Source organism: Priapulus caudatus, unplaced genomic scaffold (assembly GCF_000485595.1).
Source record: "Priapulus caudatus unplaced genomic scaffold, Priapulus_caudatus-5.0.1 Scaffold185, whole genome shotgun sequence".
NCBI lineage: Eukaryota > Metazoa > Priapulida > Priapulimorpha > Priapulimorphida > Priapulidae > Priapulus > Priapulus caudatus.
Genome location: NW_014577246.1, coordinates 247,428 through 273,475, shown reverse-complemented (window position 1 = coordinate 273,475; position 26,048 = coordinate 247,428). Strand labels below are relative to the sequence as shown.

At 41.7% G+C, this 26,048-nt stretch overlaps 1 protein-coding gene across 1 annotated transcript; it reads right to left on the bottom strand.

The window, feature by feature from the left end:
• Positions 1–1,026: 1,026 nt before the first annotated feature.
• On the bottom strand, positions 1,027–23,533 carry LOC106806904 (gamma-tubulin complex component 3 homolog). The gene is given in 22 exon segments (XM_014809049.1): positions 1,027–1,956; positions 2,413–2,532; positions 2,957–3,097; positions 3,902–4,033; positions 4,623–4,711; positions 5,305–5,443; positions 5,598–5,666; positions 5,931–6,066; positions 6,558–6,732; positions 7,455–7,545; positions 7,925–8,035; positions 8,266–8,337; positions 8,487–8,581; positions 8,928–9,051; positions 10,243–10,311; positions 10,847–10,966; positions 11,414–11,529; positions 14,344–14,537; positions 14,686–14,855; positions 22,827–22,898; positions 23,174–23,241; positions 23,431–23,533. Coding segments are annotated over 20 exon segments (2,412 nt in total). The 5' UTR covers positions 22,890–22,898; positions 23,174–23,241; positions 23,431–23,533; the 3' UTR covers positions 1,027–1,770.
• Between the last annotated feature and the right edge of the window lie 2,515 nt (positions 23,534–26,048).

The window sequence follows — 26,048 nt, the reverse complement described above, 5'->3', positions numbered from 1 at the left end:
ACAAACCGCATGTCCCTACGATGCCCCAGGGTTCATAGTAGTAAGACACATGTTGAAATAAGGACTTATAAGACCTTTTCTGGAGGCCAAAATAAGACTTTTTTATGCGATTTCTGATAGACCACCGACTACAAAACCGTGTATTCTACCGTGTACACTACCGTGTATTAAAGTACACTAATAATATTTATATACACAATGCACAGCAGATTTAATTATTCCGTATTATATATACAACAATTCTTACTCTAAGTCGAGAACAGTTTATAAAACCTAGGTACTTTGGCAAAAAATAAGGACTATTAAGTACTTTTCTAAGATTTCACCAAAAATAAGTACTAATAAGGGCCCTTATTTTATTTTTGGTAAAATAAGTACTTATAAGACTTTGGAAGACCCGCTACGAACCCTGTGCCCCTACGCTGAGATAATAAGCGGTGAAAATCTGGTATTTTCGCGCTGACTCGATACTTTATTACTAAGGGGCGGGTCATCACCATGGCGATAAATAACAAAGTTATTGACGTTTTTGTGGAGTAATGGCTGCATCAATTACTGGAAATGCGAGAAAAGATAGTAGAAAGAAAAACAAAGAATCGTCAAAATAAAACGGGGAAAGTTTATTAATTCGACTAATACTGCAACATGGTTTCAGCATTTTACCGTTGTACGCTCTCCTTCTTTATATGCTCTTGATATGATGAAAAGCTAGCTATTCCTTTGACCTCTAGTACTCAATCTGTGACAATAATACACAATTTACAACATTAAGGTAGAAGGTCGGGGGTGCCAAGTGATAGCAGTAGTACCAGTAAAAATGCCAACATGGTACAAGAAACCATACACATTGAAACTGTCACTGTGATTGAATAACAGCACCCTCCAACTATAACATCAAGAGTGCATAATAGAGAAGAGTATGACACGGTTTTAACAGCGTTTTGCATAGTTTTCAACTTGTAAATATTCTATCAATATGTGAATAAATATATACCTTATTTTCGTCTATGAGTCTCCCTTAATCATATGACACCACCAATTTACCCGAAAATCGTATGTCTTCTTCAAAAAAGTTCTTTGAATACGACACGGTTTCAAACAATTTTTCCACGAATGGCAGCATCTGTTAGGCGAAAGTTCGACCACAGTTGATATGCGGCGGCAGCACCAGGTTGTAATCAACATACAAGATAGAGACAATAGAACACTAATCCTATACTAAACATTCGCCTAACACATGCTGTCATTCGTGGAAACTTCGTGGAAACTGTTTGAAACCGTGTCGTATTCAAAGAACATTTTGAAGAACACATACGATTTTCAGGTAAATTGGTGGTGTCATATGATTAATGGAGACTCATAGACGAAAATAAGGTAAAGTTTGAATATACTTCGTTGAAAACTATGCAAAACGCTGTTAAACGGTGTCATACTCTTCTCTATTATGCACTCTTGATAACATACACCATATACACACGTCTACCTGCCGCCACAATAGTAGACCGAAATCCACACCGATTACAAACAGTTGTACTTTATCGAGTACATAATAGTGGTACTCTACACTACAGAGCTCCCTGCTTCACACTCGACTATAGAGGGCTCTGCTTCACACTCGACTATAGAGGGCTCTGCTTCACACTCGACTATAGAGGGCTCTGCTTCACACTCGTTCTGCTTCACACTCGACTATAGAGGGCTCTGCTTCACACTCGACTATAGAGGGCTCTGCTTCACACTCGACTATAGAGGGCTCTGCTTCACACTCAACTATAGAGGGCTCTGCTTTCCGGCATTGAGCGACAGCGACGACATCTTGCGGTGGAAGCTGAGAGAGGTGCGCAGACGCGAGTCACGCGAGTTGTAGTACTCGTTGAAGTCGAGGCGGAAGCTGAGGCAGCGGAGGCTGATGTTGCCGTGCTCGGTGACCATCAGCAGGAACTGCTGCGTCATGTCCTGCAGTGCGGCGATAATTACGCTAGTTATCGATAATTACCTCATCGAGTTCGATTATCACAGACATTGTTTTAGCTTATTACAGTTAAGTTTACAGTTCATTGCATCATTGACGTGATGTAGCACATGATAGCACTTGCGGCAACCACTTTTGTCATGCAAACGCTTTGTAATGATTCTCTACATTTGTTACAAAATAATCACCAACTTTTGTGACAAAACCAGGTTGTTACTTTTGTAACATAACACTTGTAGTACAAGTGTGTGTAATATTTGTGTTTTGTAAAGAAATGGAAATACAAAACTGATACTTTTTTTTACGAAAACCTGAACATTTGCTATTACAAAAATGGTGAACTATAACGAATAATTTTTTCCGTCACAAGTGTTACCGCTATATTATGCCCTTGATGACAGAAACTGTCCTATAATTATAATTGTAACAGCATTCTCTACCTGATAGGATTGGGCAAGGATTCTCAGTTTTCCTCGCACCATTGGAATGTAGATCTTTGTGAAATCCTCCCTCCTCTTCTCCTCTGTTTTGGCCTCCTGCTCTGTCACGCCCCACGTGCCCTGTAGTATATATTCCATCTAAGTGCACATTTCGTTGCTAACAACACCGACATTTGTGAAAAACACTAGCACCCTACCTTGTGAACATCGTCATTCATTCATATATAGGAAAGTAAAGCAAATATCTGGGTAGACAAGATAGAACACGACAACTGCAGGTACCTTTTTTACCCGTTGCTGTGCCAGCATGTGTGTAGTTAATCAGATTAATTATTATAACTAACAAATTATTATATGTTACATTTTATAAATGCAGTGACTACAAAAGTAACAGCAATCTAATATCTACATATCGACATTATTTTGTATTAACGCTAAAGAACCACGAGTTTGCATTGATTTTAAGACCTCACGATGACGACCACAAACACGGGTTTCCACAATTTCGAAAAAAAGTCACGTTTGCATTGGATGTGGCACGCACCTTCTCTCCTCGGGCGGACGGTAGTCGCGCGTGCTGCGCCCTGGTGTCATGCTCCTTCGTGGCGCGGGAAAAGATGCTTTGCGACAGCTGCTGGAACTGAATGGTCAGGTCGAATATGGTGCGCAGCTTCGTCAGGATCGGCTGCAATGCAAATACCATGTCAAAACATTCCGAGTGCTTATCGCATAACCTGGAGTGGTTACGGGAATTCCAAATTAATGCTTATATAGGATATTACCAAGTGACCGTCGCCACTGCTAGCTAATAGCCATATACAGGAGGGGTTTCATTTCTGATGGCCCAGTAACGGATCTCTTTAGTGATGTAGGAATAAAGTACTCTAGTCAGAACACATGTATGCATCTACAATCATCGTTCTTAACCACGACCCAAACCCAGATCATGAAATGTTCCTGACGATCGCGTAAACGCTTCAAGAATAAAATAAAATTACTGTGAAGTAATTGTTTGTAGTTCGTTAATTTCGTATTACTACTAGTCCTAGTTTGACTATTGACAATTATGTCTATTATGGTCCTAGATGAAATCTCCTAAGCATTTCTAATAATTGTTCCTCTTTCCTAATAGTATTTGCAGTATCAGCACTTTAGGTTGAGCCAGGAAAGTATTTAAAGTTGCATGAGAAATGCTTGGAAAACAATGACATACAACACCAAGAGTGCCGTCGACTCGTTACCTTTGCGTCCTGAACATCCGAGCACCTGAGTGGTGATCTGGATCCAGGATTTTTATAATTTTTATAAATTTCTTTTGTGGGGAAGACTTCGGATGCATTCAAAATTAATAATTAAAAAAAAAAATCCTGAATCTTTTTTTTCTCCAAATTTCTGAAAATTCCATCAAACTATATTGGGTGTATCAGCAAGATGGGGGGGGACTGTTACGCTGTGGCGGAGGTTTGCTATCTCCGATTGCTCTTGTTACCTTTGCGTCCTGACTGAGCAACGATTGTCTGATGATGGTCTCGAGGAACTGTTGGTGTGCGGAAATCACGCAGTCTAGATCCCGAGCTTCGTGTATTTGCTTGGAGAGCTCATCCCATGAGCATGCCATCACCTATGCAGCAAGGAAGGCTATGACAAAACAGCTTAACAAGAGCAAGCCCACGCACTAATTTCAATCAGTTTAAAAAAGCCAATTTCAATCTGGTTATAATTTAAAAAAAAATTCAATCAGTTCAAAATTGTTTAATTCAATTTGAAAAGGATTTTCTGTTGAGTAATTGAATGGCGATATCAATGTGTGGCTAAGAACGTCACTGGACTAAAGCGTGCAGGTAATGCAGGAGTCCGATAAGTTTTTACTTGTATTACAAGAGCTTTCTATCATTCACACTGGCATGCACTTCTCAGAGTATATCTTAGATTACATCTGTATCTCTGATGTCACAGCCATTATTCTCATGACACAAGACTCACAAGTATGATTTTTCGCATCACAGCTGCGATTCGTAGATCACAGCCGTAATTTTCGTACTGCAACTACGATTACAACTCGTTACAACTCGTTACAACTGTGACGACAGATCACAGATCACAGATCACAGCCTTCGATATCACAGCACAGCCGTGGTCTCCATTTAAAATTCGCAGGTCGCACATCGAGTGCTTGCTGCACTGCAGTGATGCTTGCTTGCGTTGGTTACCTCAAATGTGATGTAGTACTGCATTTGCTGGGTGAAGTGCATCATCTCAGAGCCGAGCAGGGAGCATTGGTGCAGCACTGGCCACAACTCTGCAACACAACAACAGCACTACAGTGTTAAGCTGGGTTTACACTACCGACTTGATGTTCTCAAATTGGCGAGTTGGACCAATTTCGCAATTCGGCAACACCGAGTTGGCGAAAATAGAACATCTCCCAACTAGTTGCTATCGACTAGTTGCTCGCGTGACTTTTGTGTTTACACTGCCGATTGTTGGTTGCATAGTTGCAAAATTGGTCCAATTCGCCAATTTGACAACATAAATTCGGTAGTGTAAACCCAGTTTGAGTTACACGCGTGGATGAAATCCCTTCATGGCGTGACCCGTTAGGAATCTAGAATAGACGCTCACACATCACCTGCCTAGCTATCGACGAGACCAATGGCAGGTTACACCCAGCTAGAGACAAGCAGTGGTGCGATAGCTATTTTTTGTTAACTTAGCCTTACTGCAGGCTCGAGTCGCTACACTGCAGGTTGACTACGACCCAGGCTTCTAAGTCGAGTAACGATGCTGCGCCGCAGACTATAATCTATATAATATATGAATGAATGCACTGATTGTTGTCCACCTCACACTCTCTTCCTCAGTGAGCGCTTGCAATGTGTCGTGCATACTCACCTGGCACTGATCGGTATAGCACCCTGCTCTCTGCCGTTTGCATTTTCCAGCTGGCTGTGAGTATGTACTCCATGCGCTTGGCACGCCACAGTAGGTTGAACACTCGCAGGTACATTAGAATGCTCTCCGGCGTGAAAACCTGTGGGCAGCGAAAATAAACAATGCATCGGAATGTAACAAAGCTGCTGCTCAACACGAGTCATAATTTACAAAACTCTACATAACAAATTGGGAAATAACTGAGAATTACTACATTTAATTAACAAAAAATAGCCTGATAACTTGTTTCTTACTGTACTGATGGGTCCATCAACATGGTAGTCGAGAGTGAAGACATCCCAACCACAGTCACCAGCAGAAAACTGCAACAAAGGTAAAGTTTCAACAACTCAACAACGACCACACATATAACACATATGCTCACACGACCTAAATAAACATAGAACAGTAGCTTAAGCCTATTTATTCGCTGCTTAAATTGTGAACGTAATAATACACATTTATTTACTCTATCAAAACAAAACGTTGGAATCATTAGAATAGGAAACTAACACGAAATCAGTCCTCAAATCTGCTGCTTCGGTAAATATTTTGGATTTACATCGAAATTAAATGCCAATATATACCTCCAGTAGTCTAACGTCAAGTCGTTTCAGCACGTCACTGTCATCGTACTGAGCGTTTGTAGCTCTGATGGCAGATTCTAGCGTGCCAGTCAGATTATGCAGGTACAGCGTGTGCGCTGGTTTCGCCAAGTCCGATCTACACCAGAAGGGAAAATGTGATTTTTAATTTTTCCAGAAGCAGGTGCTATCCAGTATCAGGGTGTCGTCATGATGAGAAAGGCAAAAGAAAGCGGGACATACGGCAGAAGACGGGAGAGATAGAGAGAGACAGAAAAGTAGAAACGATGAAAAGTAGGGGGAAAGCTTAAGACAGAAAGACGAAAGACGAGAGACTGCGACAGAGACAGAGAGATTTGAGAAAGAGAGAGAGAAAGAGAAAGAGAGAGACTGAGACAGAGAGGGAGAGGCAGAGACAGAAACAGAAGAGATAGACAGAGAGAGAGAGAGAGAGAGGTGATGAGAGAGATGAGAGCGAGGAGAGAAGAGAGAGAGAGAGAGAGAGAGAGAGGAGAGAGAGAGGAGAAAAGAGAAAGCAAGTGAGAGAGAGAGAGGAGGCAGTAAATAGGAAGTAAGAATACGAGAAACTGCAGGAGGGGGGGGGGGAAGCGCCGCGCTGGCTCACTCACCTCGAGCAGGTCCATAAGGCAGAGAATGAAGTCACCCCTGCCCAGCCAGAGCAGGTAGCGACGAGCCGCTCGCACGGCTCAAAGAACTTGTAGCGACTGATTGAGGATGGCGAGCAGATGCCGGCTGGTGTCCGTGTACACAGTGTCGCGATCATGCGTCTGCAGTCTGCCTTCCACTGTCGATGTCAAAGCCATCTATGAAGTCACGGAGAGAGAACGTTCGCAAAACTGCTAGCAGCTTTCTTTGAATGACAAATATTTCGTAATATTATGGTTTTCTTAGCAGCAGCATACTACAACTGTACAAGGATAGAGAGGGAGCGAGGAGGGAGGAGGAAGGAAGGGAGGGAGGGGGAGGAGAGGAGGGAGGGAGAGGACGAGGGAGAGGGAGAGGGAGAGGGAGAGGGTAGAGAGGAGAGGGAGGGGAGATGGGAGATGGGAGAGGGAGAGGGAGAGGGATGAGGGAGATTTGGGAGAGGAGCAGAGTAGAGAGAGAGAGAAGAGAGAAGAGTAGAGAGAGAGAGAGAAGAGAGAGATGCAAAGGAGAGAGAAGAGAGTAGGTAGGGTGAGAAGTAAAGAGGGAGCATAGAGAAGAGAGATAGCGAGACTCTCTATCTCTCTCCCTACTTCTCCCCCTCTCAGAGAGGAGTGTAAAAGTAAAATGGAGAGGGAGGGAATAGGGGGGAAGAGAGAAAGAGAGAGGGTAGAGAAAGGGAATTTAGCATCCACGCCTTAATTTTGAAGTATTTCATGCGGCCACAATTTTTAGTGCGACATTTATATCGTGAATTAACTAATTAAAGTAAACAATGCCACGGTCACTGATAAAACGTTGAGAAAATTAAATGCAACAGATTGTGAGTGGGGCATATGGTGCTTCTGCTTAATGTCACCTCACCTGCCATGGCTTGCTTAGTAAGACCTCGCACCAGGCTCCTATCACAGCACACCTGATGGAGGAAGTTGATCGATTTTCCAGTCAAGAGTATCTGTAACACCAACAACAAATAAATGACTGCAATGTGCTATACAAAAACGGAGCTTTGTATCGAATAACATCAATCAAACTGCAAACATTTGGAATTATGTTTAGAACTTGACACACAACTGTTTTGCATCGAGATTCTGAAGAAGAATCAATTTCGTTGATTCTTCAAGTTATACATGAGCACTAGAGGAGAAGGAAAAGAAAGGAGCTTACACAGTCGCAGGCTATTTCCATCAGTGTTTGGAGCTATGAAGTGTGCAAAAGGCAGATAATTTGTTTATGCAATACCTGTCCATCAAATCTATCAGCTCTGTAAGCACACACCTAATCAATGGTCTACTGTGGCTGAGGGGGGGGGCTATGTTACTATTGATCCATACCCGTCTGGCTTGATCCATAGTGATAAAAGATGGAACCATGGATTTCCTAACACTGTATTTTTCATGCCATAGCCTATCTTCCTTCACTGCAGGGTCAGATGCTACAAAAAACTGAAATGGAAAAGTTTACTTTTTCGTAACACCTATTGCAAAGCAGATGCGCTTAGAAAACACATAAATTTTTCAGTTAAGCTCCTTTTCCATCTGTAAATATAAATGTACAGCTTAAACATCGCTTTTTAAACTTTGATTCATACACACAAAACAATGATTTATTTTATCCACCTATAGACAAACATATTGATCAAGGGTCCACATAAATCTATCTAGGCACTCGATACCTCATGATATTGGTCCAGTAACTCCCCATCATATATCCATTTTAGCAGCATTTCATATATCGGTCTGGACACCTGCAATAACACCCAAATAGAGATACAGATTCTCAAATCATTGAGACGTAATTAGCTTTACAAACAAATACATAGAGTAGGTAACAGTGCATAGTATAGACTAGAAAAAAATGGAAGCACAATAGAGTGTCAGGTGCACTACAGCTTACCATGTGTAGTGTATGTCTGGACAGAGATCGCAGCTGTGGATCCCCATGGAATGTGTGATAGTGCAGAATGCTCGCCAAAGCGCCACCTTTCTTGCCTAAATTAAGCATCCACATATACACTTAGGTGGTCGAGAATGGGACGAGTAAAATTCCCAACCTATTTTTTTTTTTTAATACATTCGCTTTACATACGTAAGAGTTTGACTAAGATCTCTGTTCATGAATTGACTATGATCATGAATATTATATCTACTACTAGATTACATTTATAGAGTGTATAGATACAGGAAACCTTTGCAAATACTTCTACAATTAAATACAGTGAATCAATTCTGAGAGAATAATTCTGGCAATCATGCATATGCAAGGAGAACTCTCTATCCGTTAACTAACATAATCCCAGTGGGTTCTAATGGTGAAGCCACCGCCGAGTGTGCATACCTCTGCATGCATCTACGAGAGCTGCCAGCGTCTTTAGTTTCTCCTTCGGTTCCACCGTCCACAGCATTACGCGCTTCAGTGTGAGACCGGGTTCCCTGTTGCTCACACCTTCCTCCTGGTGGAACTAAGCAAAGTCGCAAAATTCAGAGATCAAAATTGTATTTTTGCAGAACAAAGCAAGTGCTGTTTTGTGCTTAATTAGAAATTTTAAAGCACCATGAGAAATTGAGACCAGGTTCCCTGTTGCTCTAACCTTCCTCCTGGTGGAACTAAGCAAAGTCGCAAAATTCAGAGATCAAAATTGTATTTTTGCAGAACAAAGCAAGTGCTGTTTTGAGATTAATTAGAAATTTTAAAGCACCATGAGAAATTGAGACGGGGGCACCACGGCAAACTTTTCCTGCAAGTTTTGGTCAACTAAACCTTCGTAAGTAAGTGGTTTTAGAAACTATCCTAATGTAGGACTTGAGGGAATACATAACAATATATAGGCAAACAATTTTAGGGAAGGGCATAAACAAGGCAATAACCAGGTAGAAGCAAGGTATGGCAACTACGTTTTAAATGGCTGTTCCTCCGTGCTTTCTGCAGCTGCTGCTACCACGTGTAACGCCCACTGCCTAGTGGTATTTTGCAACCGGGGCAGTTAGCCAGTGTTTACTGCATAGTTTACACTTAAAGGGATCGTTTACCTCTAGGTTCTAGGTTATTTCAGTTAACTTAGGTTAAAATTACCTACATACAACAGTTCATTTCAACTCACCAATTAGAAATATTATTGAAAAATGTTTTAAAACCACTAACGACTACAGTTGATTACAACGGACCGGGTGGCGCGCCACCTTCAAGCACACGATCTGATGATTGCGGCAAAACCACTTTTCAGCCCAAGGGCTACAGCGCGCGAGGTGTTTCTTCTTTATCTACTTTAAAAGCCAAAAGGCATTGTCATCATCTGACTAAACTGACATATAGTCTCAGTATTAATTTGGATAAATTTCGCCCTAACAAATGAAGTATCGTCGTAAATAGGCATTAGGTATACGATATACATTGCACGCTTTTGTGATAGCCCTCAGTCCTGTATACGTGCAAAAAAATGTCAAATACGTCATACTTTTTTCGGGGTGGCAGCACGGTCGCGGTGTGTCCAATGGTGCCGTGTTCCAATGATTTCGTAGCGTTGATGTGTAATTAATTATAACAATTAAATTAGGTATCTGGTAACAAATACGTGGGTATAGACGATTTGTTATACAGTAAGTACAGTTGTATGCAGTAAAATCCTAGAGTCTACTATCCCTTTAACAGTTACCTGGGCATGTAGAATTGCTATCAGCTTGTAGTATTGCTGTAGATGCTCCTGTAACGCTGCACAGAAACTCTGCAAATATAATGTTCTTGTCGTCAAACGAAAGTCAATCTGGCAAAAAATCTAATGCTAATATTATTATAAAAATAACCTTGAATGCAAACGAAAAGAAAGCAGCTAGCCACAAAATATGGAATATAATCAAAGTTCGTAATTATCCCTCTCCCCAGAAATATGGTAAAACCAATTAATAATCATGAAAAGCCAATTCTTAATCACATAGCATATAACTATGAGAAATAGCAACGAGTAAGTGCATGCGTGCATGTGTGCGTAGGTGCGTGCTTGCGTGCGTGTGTCTGTGTGTAGTCAACAGGGGTATTGGTCCGGGTTGCCATACTTGTACTAGTTGGATTATATGTTAATGTATTAATCTTTCGAGGATATTACAGCTATATTTTATCAGCCATATTCTGTCATGTCATACTTGTACTAGTTGGATAATATGTTAACGGACTAATCGTTCAGGGATATCACAGCCATATTCTGTCTCAGCTTCATGCATACTACACGACCTAATGCGATCGCTATGCTGCGATGTACTCACCTGCCCAACTAGTCCGAGAGCGAGGTCAGAGTTCCTGTTACCGATAAACCTGCGAACGTGATTGTGCAGCCATCCACACTCTGCTATCTTCTCCACCTCAGCAGCCAGCGGTGCATTCACCTGACACAGACATCGACAAATTATAAAAGGTCACACATGGTCATGTAACTGCACCCATAAAATCCCTGCTCCCCTATTGAACCCCTAAAATCATCTGACTAGGAGTAACTTCACCCGTAAAATCTCTGACTAGGAGTTTTTTTATCTCCACCTACAGCACCTGGACAGATTAGGATATCTTTGCATCGGTTTGCAAAGTGCACGTATATTCCCAAAGCAGATGACACGTCAGACACTAGACACACATCCAATTCAGGGTGATGTGGGCCCTCACACGCAATAGCGCAAAGACATACACCAGGGAGCGCTACATATCTACTAATGACAACACACTTGCCATCTACTAATGAGTGCGCTTTCCAGGGGCCTTGATCATTGGTCATTGACCAGGGGCCTGGCACACCAGGGAACCATACGCATCTAATCGTGACGTCGTGCCCGCGTTACCTTGTCGGTGACGTGGAATGCATCCGTGCTGTGGCAGTGCGTGATGTAGCGACCTTCGACTCCCTGTAGGGCAAACATCACCTCCCTCAGCAATTCCTCCTCCGAGGGCTCACCATCTGCTCACAGACAAACCAAACCGTCACCACATGAACTGTGTTGCATCTGATTCTGTAAGTCTTCACAACACTAGTATCATATGCCGTCCTGCCCCCAGTCCGTATGCGGTGATAAAATCTCGAGTACCCACTAGTTTATATTATAAAAACTAGCATACTAAATACCCGTAACACGACCAAATCGATGGCCTTAAAATATAAACTTTCATGTAAGTACACAGTTGAAGTTCAATATTTATGCAACGAAAGACAGAAACAAAAAACATTTGGAAAAAACAAGAGTGCAATCATAAGTGAGGCAGGGAAAACGTGCTCAGTTGGTGCCACTTGGTTGAAAGGAAAATCTGCAAATCTATCTATCTATATATGTATCTAATGTATATATCGCATCATCCATAGCCAGCATCCTCCGCATACCATCCATTCCATCCTCGCATGTCATGCCATGCATTCATGTCATGCATCCCACCGCATCTCTCCTATCCATGCAACCCCATGCACCCATCCATCCCACCATTCCATCCATCCTGATCCTATGCCATGATGGGATCGATCCGATCATCGCATCGACCCCATCCATCATCCATCCATCCCAAACCATAAAAAATCAATTATAATAATCATAGAAATAAAATCTCAATAAATAAAATAGTATAAATAAATAATATGGTAAAAAAATTGGTAATTTTTCCCAATTTTAACTTTTTAAATTTTTTTTAACGAAATGTGTAAAATTTATATTTTGAACGATTTTGAAATTAACGCTGAAGTGACAGAAGTAGACTACTAAGAGTAACAATGCCCCCGCGGAGCGGCCACGCGCTCGATCTAACGTCTACTGGCGGTGACTCCTGTGGTGGAGTGGTGAAGATCTAGTAAATCCCTGTAAGTACCAAATGCTGTTCCATACCCGCCGAACAGTGGAATGCATCGGGATGTCCATCCGAACCTTCTCAACGGATTCGTTGGATAGTTATGACGTTGCAACCGAGAATCGCGGCGACGTTTCAAGTGTATCAGATAAAAGATGGAAGCTCCCATCGTACGAGTAGCCCAACTACTGCAGACAGAATAGGTAAGCAACTCATCCATACTAGCAAGCCTACGGACTGCATAGAGACTGCCGACCTGTAACAGTTAATGGCAGGCAAAAACTACACAGTACACAGCACACATGCACTGCAGTAGCACTGCAGTGCAATAACCGGTACATGAACTACGACCGTCCACAGAATGCAATGAATATAACAATTTAAGGAGCAGTAAACCTCTACACCACAAATTAGGCTTTGAAATTTAGTGTGAATTGTAGCTCATAGCCTCAGGCATGTATAGATTCTACTAGAACCAGAGACCGCTCAAATTCTTCTAACAGACGTCAACAATCCATGTTTAACCTCTCTTTGAGGGTCAAACCAGGATTATCTGACACTTACTCTCGCATGTAGTCGAAGTATATTTCATGTCTTTTCATAATGCCATATAACTGAGGTTCCCGCTGAACAAAACGTTTTTGAATCGCTCTCAGAACATTCCTCAGGAAAGTGCAAATCTGCGCGTGCCATTGACTTTGACCTGTGACCTCCAATATCGGCACAGTGAGCTTTTCCTAGTCCATGATTGCCTATGACAACCAACTATCAAACCTAGTTCTATTCGAGTGAGTCCTTTTTAGATTATGCTGCTGCAATCTATGCATTGCCTATCCCTATACCTAATATGAATGCAATGTTCCCCCCCTTCTTTTCACACTTCTTGACCTTTGACTTTGACCTCCAGCTTCGATCATCGCAACTCGTTGCGGATTACGCGGCTCGCCACGTCCCGAATATCGTTGACCGTACGGTCGAGCCGTTTAGATTTGTCCCAACTGTTCGCACGGACGGCGGACTCGCACGGACAGAGGACGGTACGGGACGATCATGCGATTCTTACAAGTGCAATCTGACTCATGGTCAGCATGAGCTACAAAAAGCCAAACGGAAGATTTTTTTTATTCCCAGCTGAGATTCGACCTGGAATCTCGGGCTATGAAAACGTACCTACCGACTGACCGCTACGGGCGCGGTCAATGACAACACGGCCAAATAATCCCCACGTACGTGATGATCTGAATTTTGACTTTTACAAATTTTTTTTTAGCTTTTAACTTTTACCATTTTTTTTCCAGACCGAGCACATCTCGCCAGACGTGCGCTGGATTCTGAATATTCTCAGTTACCCGCGATTGAGTGACAACATGACGGAGAAAAAGCGAGGTCAAACAAACATCACACACACACACCAAGATTAGCCCCAATTATAAGTATAGATTTATTAGGTTAGCCCAGTTTAACAATATTATGATGCTTATTACCTATGATAGTCTGTCGAATAAGGCCACCAGATTCTATCAGATGAAACTGTACTGCCCCACTCTAAGTATATGTATAACATATATATATATAATATATATATAACTAATTATTATTATAATATATTAGACGAGAGAGAGAGAGAGAGAGAGACGAGGAGAGAGAGAAGAAGAACAGAAAAGAGAGAGACGAGAGAGGAGGGAAGGAGGCGAGGAGGGGGAGGGAGTGAAGGAAGGAGACAGAGACAGAGAGAGTGAGAGAGCGAGATAGATATATAATAGGTACTTTTGAAATTACACAAATACAAATTTATACATTAGTACCAATTCTAACTAAGCATCAAATATCTGCTTGCTTGGATATTATTAGGGATTGGCGAGATATTTGTTGAGTTGCTCGATAGTGATAGATGACGACCAAGGAGGAGGAGGACGAACGAGGAGGAGGAGGAGCATCGGACCTGTATAGTCGCTGTCCTGCTTCTGCTGAGACGTACAGCCAGCGTGGCTCTCCGTACGTTTGCTGCGTCGATCAGTGCTGAGAGCAACCTTACCGTGGGAATCGGCGAGAAACGTGCCAGCCCCAACTCTCCTGCTTGCTACACTGGTCACCGACTCCACGGCCCGGCTTCCCAAGCCAGTAAGGGCTGGCGTGCTGGAAACCAACATACATACCTTATATTACATCTAGAGATGTACACATACAGACGGCTAGACAAATAGATGGATGGTTGGATTGAGACATGAATATACAGACAAACAGATAGCCGGACACACAGACAGATGGACAGATAGATAGATACCTAATGGCATGGTGCTGGGTAGCCGCACTGCTACGACTGCCAATCGTTGACAGAGTGCTGATACCACTACTCGTGAAACCTGAAGGTGGTCGACCGCCACCAGAGGGCACTGTCACGGGTGTCGAGCTGCTGTAGAACGGCAAGATCGCCTGTAATCCAGACGCCTTGTTCTGCAACAGATACGTCATCGTCAGCATAGCACAGTATATGTATATATGTGTGTGTGTATGTATATGTATATGTGTATATGTATATGTACATAGTATATATGTATACTGTATATGTATATCAGTATATGTGGGTAGGAATCGTCATGACTGAGTACGGTAATCTGCTTGTGGTAGGCAATCCTAGATGCTCAGGTACTCGGGTATTTGTAAAGAGTTAGGAATTATAGTGCATGAGCGGGAGCCTGAGCCACTGGCTGTGGGAAATCTATTCACGGGGAACCCAGTACAATGCACCCGTGTTCCAGCGCATTAAAAAAACAAAACTGATTCTGACTAGCTATGATGATGCTCTGGAGAAATAATTTGGTTCTCACAGTGCATGTGATAGAGCTGTCATTTCTAATCGCAAATGGAAAGCTGTGAGACACTGTTTGTTTCTATTGAACATACATGAACATGAACATGTACGTACATGGCAACTAGCATGTTCAGTTTATTTTCACAACTGACCAGAATGCATTAGCAGATTATAGGCAGACTCTACAGGATTTTTTCCCACAGAAATCGCGTCGCAAATTCAATTTATTCGAGATTATACTCGCCATACGAAACCATAAAAGGGGCAGATGGCGAGAAGACATTATGAGATAGACATCCTAGCAAGAGCAGTGGTACGCTGAGGAAAGCTACTAAGCCCCAGTTTTCTGCATCACAGAGATGCCAACACATATTTGAAGCAATCTGTAGTTTCTGGCCATCAAATTAGTAGTTCGAGGGTCACGTAGTGACCCGAGTTTGCTAGGGGGGTCCGGCATGCCCCCCGGAAAATGTCTTGATTCTGAGATGCAATTTCCTGCATTCTGAGGGTCAAAAATGACAATAATTGAAAAAAAATGACAATAATTAAAGAGATTAATTTTTTTTTTCGATCACAGTGAAATTCGTAGTTTGATACAAACTGGTCGTAGTGGTGCAAAAGGAATAGATATTCATATAAAACACGGGTAAATCGTAGTGGTTGGCATCTCTGACGACATGCTCAGACGATCGGTATGAGCGAGCGTCACACTGCTTGTTTGGACGTGACAAGCCACCTCATGGTAGAAATTCTAACGTGCGCGAGAATGTATGTATAATATATATATATATATATGTGTGTGTGCAGGGAAAAAATTACTTTTTTTCACTACATCTCGTGCAGCAGTATTTCACACTTCTATGTGCTATCTGTGACCTACCTAACACGTACGAAGCAGCTGTCTAAATAACGCACAAACAATATGGCTTTGTGTGAAATATATACACATGGCAGAAATACACAGGTATGCACGGGGTGCCAAGCAAGAACTTACAGTCATTATGTCGTTGAATAAGAGTCGAGACCATATTCTGTGGTTAATACGAACCATAACTACTACAGAGCCTGATACCATGAAGCAACTTTTCGTGACGAATACCGTAATACCACGTGTTAGTGAAGCGATGAATTCTAGAAAAACGTTCGGAATGTCTGTAATGTCAATTACGTTTTTGTATTTCCCACGACTTACACTGTGTATTTGAAGATGCGTTCATATAGGAAGTTTTTCGGCCAAAAGAAGTAGGTAATTCACGATCTACACTAATACAAATACAATTATGAAGGCAATTAAACATTGTCAAACATATATTATATTTATTATATAATATTTATATATTGTCAGCAAACAGGTATGCCAAGATTTTGGGTACAAAACCGCACTCACTCCTTTTAAAAATTACGCAAGAGCAAATTAGCATCCTGGGTTTAGTGGTTATAATTTACAACTTACGTATACTATGGGCGAATCTACGTCACCTGTGTTCACGTAATGCTGAGTTTCACAAAACAATTTTGGTAATGTATGCATGATCACTGGCACTCTAATGAATGTACTCCTCATAAACTCACACACACTGGAATGTGTGGCAATGTGTACAGATGCTGTGTCAACAGTATTGTCTGCACATAATGTCACCAAACGTATATACACATTTTTCTAAACAAAACGACTGCATACAAATGTGTCAATACCTCCTTGTTGTCATTGCCGTTAACCATGGCTTCCATAGATAGTCAGACCATGGCCAACATGTAACCTATGCACACAAGTATGGGCACAGTGCCATAACTATAATCTGTCATGTATATCTGGTCATATCTCATATTTTCTCTTGCTCACACCATGCTTCCCTGCCGCCATCCCTCCTCTCAGTCACATTATCGCGCCCAGCACTGTAATACAACAAAACTTTATAGCAATCAGCTATATCAACTACGAAGCCATAAGTTGTCCTTTATTGACGTCCAGTATACCTTGGTGTGTTTTGGAATCACATAAAGGGTTTTCTCTCCCCCTCGGCCGTTCCTGTTTCCCTCCTCCCCATTTTTCTTTCTACTTTTTCTTTCTAAAATACACACTTTGCTTGTACCTCTCTCTTATTCTTGATGTGCCATCCTCTCCTCCTTCTTATCTCTGTACCTCGCGCTCCATCTCTCTCTCTCTCTCTCTCTCTCTCTCTCTCTCTCTCTCTCTCTCTCTTTCACTCGCACTCGTTCTACCCTCTCTTAGCCACCATTTTTCTCACAGACTCGCTCTCTGCCCCTCGCTCCCTTGCTCCACTCCCCACTTGCCTCACACAACAGCTTTTTTGCAAATGATATCAACGAGCAGCAGCTGCAGAATGCGTCGCTGCTATTGGCCATATACATTCGATCTGCGTCCGTTATTGGGCTACAGTGAGAGCAACGGTGCGAACGGCGCCTGCGATAAAAACAGGTGTCAGCACTCAAGTCATGTCACAGAGTGCCGGTGTCACGCTACATTTCAGTCAGCTTTGTCAAGGAGTCTCGCTCATACTTGTACACACCCTGTTAGAGACCGATAACGTTACTACCTGCGGAAGACCTTACGAAAGACGGGCCCAATGAGTAGCCAGCCTCCCATCTTCAGATACAACAGCGAAATGAGTAACAGAGTCATTCCCAGCGAGACACTGAGCAACGCAGACATCAATGAAGCCAACGCCGACATCCAACACATCCTGCGACCGATCATACTGGCTACAAAGGCGTTTGGCCTACTACCTCTGTCTTACAGCAGGCAGAAGAAGGAGCACCACCTCTCGTACTGTTCATTCACGTTCTTCTACAGCTGTCTCGTCATAGTACTGCAGATGTTCCACCTCGCGCGCTACGTTCACATCTTTGTGCTCGGCACCATCGACAGGGACTACCTCGTCGTGACCGTACTTGTGATCACAATGCAGACGATTTCCTCCGTCTTTGCGCTCATCACCATGAACATGGCCAGGAGTCTCCCGCACGTGTTACTCTACTGGAACAGCGTCACCCTGCTACCGGCCGACAACACGAAGCGATTACGCGCGTCCGTGACGCTCGTGGCCGCGATCGCCACCTTCTTCACCCTCCTCTGCGCGGGCATCTACCTCGGGCTCGGCTTCGTCGAAATGCCCTTTATCAGAATGAGCCCGACGAACTTCGTCTTCTATCCATCGTCGATCTACTTTGCCGCGCTCAACAACCGCAACGTGACGCGTATCATCCACGCCGCGCTCATGCCGATGCAGCTTCCGACCATCGCCGCCGGTGCTCTCCCACTAGCGCTCTACTCCACCTGCTGCTGGCTGCTCGCCAAAGAACTACGCGTCTGCAACGCGCGTCTCGCCGACGACATCGACAGGGGGCGCTGCGCGGTGCGGCGGTGGCGCGGCACGTACGTCGACATCTGCACGCTCGTCGAGCGGCTCGATGACGCCGTCTGCTGGTACGTGCTCGCGTCGTATGCCGCCGTGCTCGTCGCGACCATGTTCGCGCTCTACTTCCTCATCTTCGACGCCGGCTTCGACGAGACGTTCGCGGCCTTCATCCGCCCGACGTGCAGCATCTACATCATCGCGATCCTCGTGCTGTTCACGGCCGTCACAGTGCAGGCGTCGGCGATCCACCACGAGGTGGGTACGCTTCCGGTGTTGTTAAACTTCCGATCGGTGATTTTATGTCACAGTGCAGGCGTCGGCTATCCACCACGAGGTGGGTACGCTTCCGGTGTTGTTAAACTTCCGATCGGTGATTTTATGTCACAGTGCAGGCGTCGGCTATCCACCACGAGGTGGGTACGCTTCCGGTGTTGTTAAACTTCCGATCGGTGATTTTATGTCACAGTGCAGGCGTCGGTTATCCACCACGAGGTAAATACGCTTCAGTGTGGTTCAACTTCTGCTGCGATCGGTGATTTTCATCCCCGTCCCAACAGAATGATGGGGATTAGACAAGACACGCCTAGAGGTTACTCTAGTTGTAGGCCATGCATGCTCATCCACCTGTTACGTTTCTCAGTTGTGCAACTCTTGATGTAACCATGTTACATGATCCAATCATGATCATTTAATCAATGTTTTGCAACTATTACAGGCACACACACCTTTCCTGATTCTGCAGAGACTTGAATCCCTACCACTAAATGATGATTCACACGTAAGCACGAAATATTTTCATAATATCACGGAATTGTAGTTGTGTTCAGCAACGAACAGAGTTAATTTGCTTGCCTGGTGGAGAGATAGCCGATAAGACAAACAAAAGACGAAACTTTCCCATGATCGTAATGGATCGCTATTTACCATTTTATACTGTTACCAGTTATACTAGTTACCATTTTATCCCTGATAACAATTTACGATCATTACTGGACTGCAGCAACACACATGTACTGCAATGGATACCAGCATTGCCCATGTCTATTAGTTTTTAATAATGTCAATACTATTATTATATTGCATTTGCATTTGTTTGCATTTTGCAACAAAGTTTTAGAGAAAAAAAAGTGAAACTATACAACTTGCGGTTATGGCTGTGCCCGCACACAGTTCATGATGTGCTAGAAGTGTAACGCTGGTTGCTGCTACGTTTCAGATACAGTTGACGTTGTACTTAAGCAAGCTGATGGGACCAGCTATAGGCTTCACGGTGGGAAAGCTGTTTGTAGTGCACAACACGATGCTTCTTACGGTAAACAGTACTAAACACACCCTCTGTTGTTTACGCCCCTCACTGGCTAAGACCACAATTAACAAAATATTTGTTTGCCCTCACCCGACCCGGGCTGAAAAGTTTGGGTAGGTAGGTAGGTTTCTTTTTTTTGAAGAAGTCTTTTTACAAATTCAGCATGGTGTCTACATGCTCGGGTGTGCTTGTGTGGAGATACCTTTTATGTTGAATGTTTGTTTTGCTTGGTTCATATAATGTATTGCCTACAAATTTATATAATGTAGTGATACAATTTGTAAAAAAAAAGAGAAAAAAATATCAATACATTTTTTTGAGTCGGCCACTTTTTGGTGGGTCGGTCGGGTGAGGGCAAACAAACAATATTTTTATTATGGCCTAAATAAACAAAAGATGTCTATATGCTCTGTATGGCACCATTTTCTTGGCACTTTAAGTTTTCCTCACTGCGAGGGGCAAACAAGGTGATTACTGCTCCTGAAACGACGTATTAAATTAACGGAGTTGTATCCTGGATTGCCTTACTCAGAAACCACTGGACACGTTAACACATAACCTGATTTATTTTCCACCAATCACTGTATGGTTTCTTACTGCAGGCAGAACTCTTAGCCGTAACTTTCTGGTGTTAATACAACCAGGAACCCCTGTCTAACTTGTAGGTAACACAACATGTCAGGTTGTGATTGCCAATAGATAACCCCTAAAACCCACCACCTTCGAACAACAAACAGTAGAATGTACAGTCAATACTGCTTATTACGATTTTGTTAGGCGAGTTTATAATAGTAAAACCCTGCAGACATGAGAGATGACTCGCTTGTCAGCACATCTAACCAAACACAAACAAACAAACAATTGCTATTCTTTACAGGTGATGAGTGTGATTGTAACGTACACGATCGTGATGGTTCAATTCCGATTCAGCGTGTGAGGTGTCCGTAACAGCCCACTGTTGCTGCAATGCAGGGTTTCAAGATTGAATCACGGTTTTTATTAAATTACATGCATCGCATATAATTTATGTACTATATTATCAGGAGTGAATAATAATAGATTATAATCTATTATGATATTCCACTATTATGAGATTATCTATTATGATAATTCACTCCTGATATTATGTATATATGTATTTGTGTGTGCACATGTTCGCGTGCGGTTTGTGTGTGCGTGCATGTCTGTGCATGCCTGTGTACGTCTCTAATTAGTACTAGTAGCCTACTCTAAAAACAAAACTATGAGCAGGCCATCGCTGTTTAAAAAAAGCAATAATGCTGTTGATGGATGGATTGAATAAAGAACAGATCTAAACGTTATAACGACTTACATGCTAAACAGTAGGTGTCTTTGTGCTGCATTATAGTATTGGCACTTGTTTAGGTAAGTAAATAGTAGATATTTTAAAATGTAATTTTAGTTTAAAGAGATAAATAAATAAAGATTAAAAGATAATATATACTTAATAAAGCAATACATATCATAAACGTGTTGCTCTCATATCATCATACATAATATCATATTTGACACTGAAAGGTTGCAGAAATAATAACATTGTAATTATATTACAGATAGATACCATCAACCGGTTTTTGTAAAAAGTGTGCTGATAACGAAAATGTGATAAAACACATAGACAGCCATACCCATACCTTACTTGAAAGTCTCTGTTACACCATCATTTCTGTCTGTTTTCCTTACTGAATATAATACTATATGCCCAAGACCACAGCAATGGGTGTCATAGAATGAAATGCCAGATATGTTAGCAGAGCCATTATAGCCCAGCATAGAACACTATTGTACAAATTGTACAAATGCGTGCACGCCAACAAAAATGCTTTCCCGGATTCGAATTATCTGAGCATTGTCGGCTTTTCCTGGATTAAAAGCATGAGACCGGCAGCAGCAGGCATAATCCTGGCATAATAGAGGCGAACAAAAACTGTGTGAGTGACCAACACAGCACATTAGTACGTAATGTGACACAGCAGGACAGGTAAACAATTGTAAACAGACAGGTAACATTTAGAGCCTGATGGCTCTAAAAGCCGAGTGATGAATGCCGCAGCAGAAGCTATTATAGTGATCGATACCCACAGCATCCTTCACAATATTCGGCTGGCTTTCGCCTGCTATATATAACCGCCTTAAAAAGAGCTAGATGAAAGGAACATCACTAGCTTCACGTTCTGCTTATCTGTTTATCTTTTACAGATCTCCCGTTATAGTTTTGTAGAAGTAGCTATATATATATATATATATATGGATAGATAGGTTGAGAGAGAAAAATGTAAGCAACCATACTGTAGCTTAAAAAATCGTAACTAAACATAGTAGCAAAACTATTATTGACCTTGACTGTCAAAACTGACAAACATGCAACAGCTAGGACTCTGAGATTTTGCCATCTTGCTTACTATTTACACACACAGACGATTGTGTTACACCTTATTTCGGCTCAAATTCCTCGATAATCGTGCATGACTTCAGCTTACAGGAAGCAAGGTGGTTTTTGATAACATTTTCTGAGAAATATAATGTGTCCTATAAGCCAGGAAATAGAATATATACATATGTAACCCTTGTGAATGATAAGAATAAAAAAGGAAAGAACAGTCTTAATATTTACACTGAATGATGTATGTCACATTGACCAGCTCGTTTATAGTCCATGTAAATACTATATATATGCAAGTCTCACTCATTACAGGCTGTCTTCAATATCCAAGAAGCCAATTTACCTCCAAACCATCAAATGTATTCTACCTAACCAAGTGAGCTACAAGAGCTTCAAATAAAACTGCACTATGTGCACGCAGGCATTCTATACAACTATCGCTCCTATTCCATCACGATGTGACATTGCTTAATTGATTCGGATGAAATACAAAACTATATGAAGTATGAAAAGTGTTGTCTACCTGTCCTTTGTTATTGGCCTGGCTAAGAATGTCCAGAAAGTACAGAATGCTCCACTTTTGCATCAGGACACCCTGCAAGCACAAACTCGCGTAACTTTTGTGGTACCTGGTGTAAGTATATTTAGATATAATACATATATATTGAAGATAATTATTAAATTCTATCTAATAGCTTCTTGATATCATCATACTGGGTCCTTTGTGTTCAATCAACAGGATTATAGTCTCTATTAGATTCCTCGCTATTTTCACCAACAAAAAGTGTAACGAAATGAAAGCGCAAGAATCGAAATCAAATGATAAAAAGGAGAAAAACTGTTGTTTTTTCTTATGACCACTGACGCTACCTGTGTCTGGAGTTTCCTATATAGCTCAGAGAATTTCACAGCATCATTGGTGCATTCTTGTTTCACAACTGAAAACATATATTAAGTATAAGTATGAACATGCGTATACTCAGTATGCCATTGGTTTTTCCAATGGTGGCAATTTATATTTTTCCAAAAAGTGGTGATAGATAGCAATGATAAGAAACACGAGTTCACACGAGTACTATGGTTTCTAAATTAAAGTAAATTTTAATACAGAACTATAATAGCATTACGTCTTGTCTTGATTCTGTCTGATACTTCCAGATCATCTGTAGTGTAGGGTGCATAGCTTCGGCTAGCCAAGATCTTTAATGCACGCTGAAACGTCGCAGTCACTGAATCTGTGGAAACAATTTACACTGGATTTTATTCGATAAGTAAGACTTAGGTAAGAGCTTAATTCACTAAAGAAGTTCATTAAAAAATATCCAACCACTCACTCACAGAATATAATCCCGCTAATCACAGGTAGCATGTATACTAACGACTAACAAACAGCACATGTACTAAACATCAGGGCATGAAATTAGCCAAAATGTGAACAGACCCACCCAAAATTTTAAACAGGCCCTTAGACAAATTTAACAGACCCTTACAAGTTTGAACAGGCCTAACTGCCCAAGTTAATTTTGTCCAATTTATTCCATTATTAATATTAGCTTTGTGTTTATTAGGCATACTCGTAGTATTTCAGTATTTCATTGCTATTAGTGGAGTTCTACCTGTTTGACAGGAATTGCTGGATACGATTTACTTCTTACTTAGTAGTCACTAAGTAAAATCTGTCAGGAAATTGATAAATATTGTTGATATAAAGGCAAGATAGGCAAAATTTTGAATAGGCCAAGTGGACTGATTATATGGGGTATATAATTATATGATTATAGGGTGTTGAACCGGCGGTTTAGGGGGTTGAACCGCCCGCCGCCGGCAAAATAGCACTAATTTCGCGCACTGAAACATTCACTCAGTAGTAATAGGACGGTCCATATTTGTTTATATACCATGCATGGAAAACAACTCTAACAACATCAGGACAAACTGCAAACTTCTACTTAAGCATTCATTATTAAAAAGTGACTATTCATAAAATTAAGTAATGAAATGTTTGTATTATAACTGTTTATATATCAATCTTTTATTTGAACACAATTTATATTACTTACAATTTTAAAATTAACAACGACAAACAATCAGTATTAAGAGTATATTATGTATAATATTAGACAGTGCAAATACATTTTCTACACCATATATATGTATTTTATATTATTGATGCATACACACATATATTGAAGAATGACGCATAGTTCTGCATTATTTTATGTCATGTTAATCTGTGCATATCTGTGTTAACAAGTAGATACGGTCATTTCATAGAAGGTTCATAGAATTGAATTTTCATCATCTCATTAATAGCCGTAAATAGGGGTGCACCGGAATTTGGATCCGGCCGGATCCCCAATCTTTCAAAGTTCCGGTTCCGGCCGGAACCCTTCAGAAACAGTCGGCCGGAACCGGAATTTTTTCCTAATTTCATTTCTGCTACAAGTGTCATCAAAATCAAAAGATTAGTCACTGAATGTAGTTGAGAGTCAATAGAGTCAACTTGCTGACAATAGTCTGATAGTGTTAACAACTTCACACTTTTCTGCCCAAAAAACGCTTGCCACTTGAACATTGGCTAACTAACTGAACTGAACCTAACTGATGTTAGGTGATTCATAAGATTTTCTTTCAACAGGAATCGCATCTGTCCATCAGTTGAAAATAATAGACTAAAACCAGGGTTACTGCAACAGCAACATGCAGGTTTTGCCACAGAATTCGCTTGTGAATAAGATGCCAGGATTATGCAAATTATGCACTGTAAGCAGCTGATTCATACACCTAACAGTAACAACCATCCTGTAATTAGAACTTTGAGCATTGACCTACTCGCCTAAGTGATGTGCCTGCTAATGATATTTTGTTCAGGCCGAGTGAGTTTGTACAATACTGGGCCAAAACTGTCAAGTTTATTCCTAGCTCAAGTTCCGGTTCCGGCCAGGTAGTTTCGGCCAGTTCCGGTTCCGACCGGAACTTAAAAAGTTGGATCTGGTGCACCGCTAGCCGTAAAGTACTGTTACATCAAAAACATCACATACACATACAATTATAAATGAAACTACGAAATGCTATTTGTGTTTTTTTAATTTCTGCCAACAAAAATGTTTGCGACATCCCCCTTCACGATAGATCAGAGGCTAGATCAACTAAACGATAAACAATGGTGGGCAGACCAGTTCAATTCAGTGCATCGGAAAGAAAACAAAGGAGAAAAAAGCAGAAAGAAGATTATATGAGAAACACCCTCTTACGTTTACAAGGAATTTCCATGGCTGCCACAATAATTTTACCAATGCCTCGTTTACCGCAGATGTTCGCTATATCGGCTAGCTGCGTCTGGGCGCCACGCAAGAGTTTCGAATTAATGGCGGTTGTGTTTGTGTCGAGCGTTTGGTTACATCAAATGCACCGGCAAATTAGGGAGTATAAAGAAGGTATATAAGCATGAAAAGTAAACAGAAACACTAATTGTATTTTCACCTGACTCAAGACGGTCGCTATGCGTAATTACCGTTTTCGATGTCAACCAGCAAATTCCGGGGGCAGGGCGGCCCGGCCGGCCCCGACCCAGCGCCCTAAGTCTCCCTATCTTGGAACCCAGCCCCATAGTCTACTTTTTTCACTACTCTGTTTACAGCACTGTTTTGTTTTAATACCTGCCTCCTAACGTCACGAATTTCCTAGCACCGCAAGTAGTATATTTTGTGTGTTATTTGCTACAGAAATAAAACCCAAAATCGTA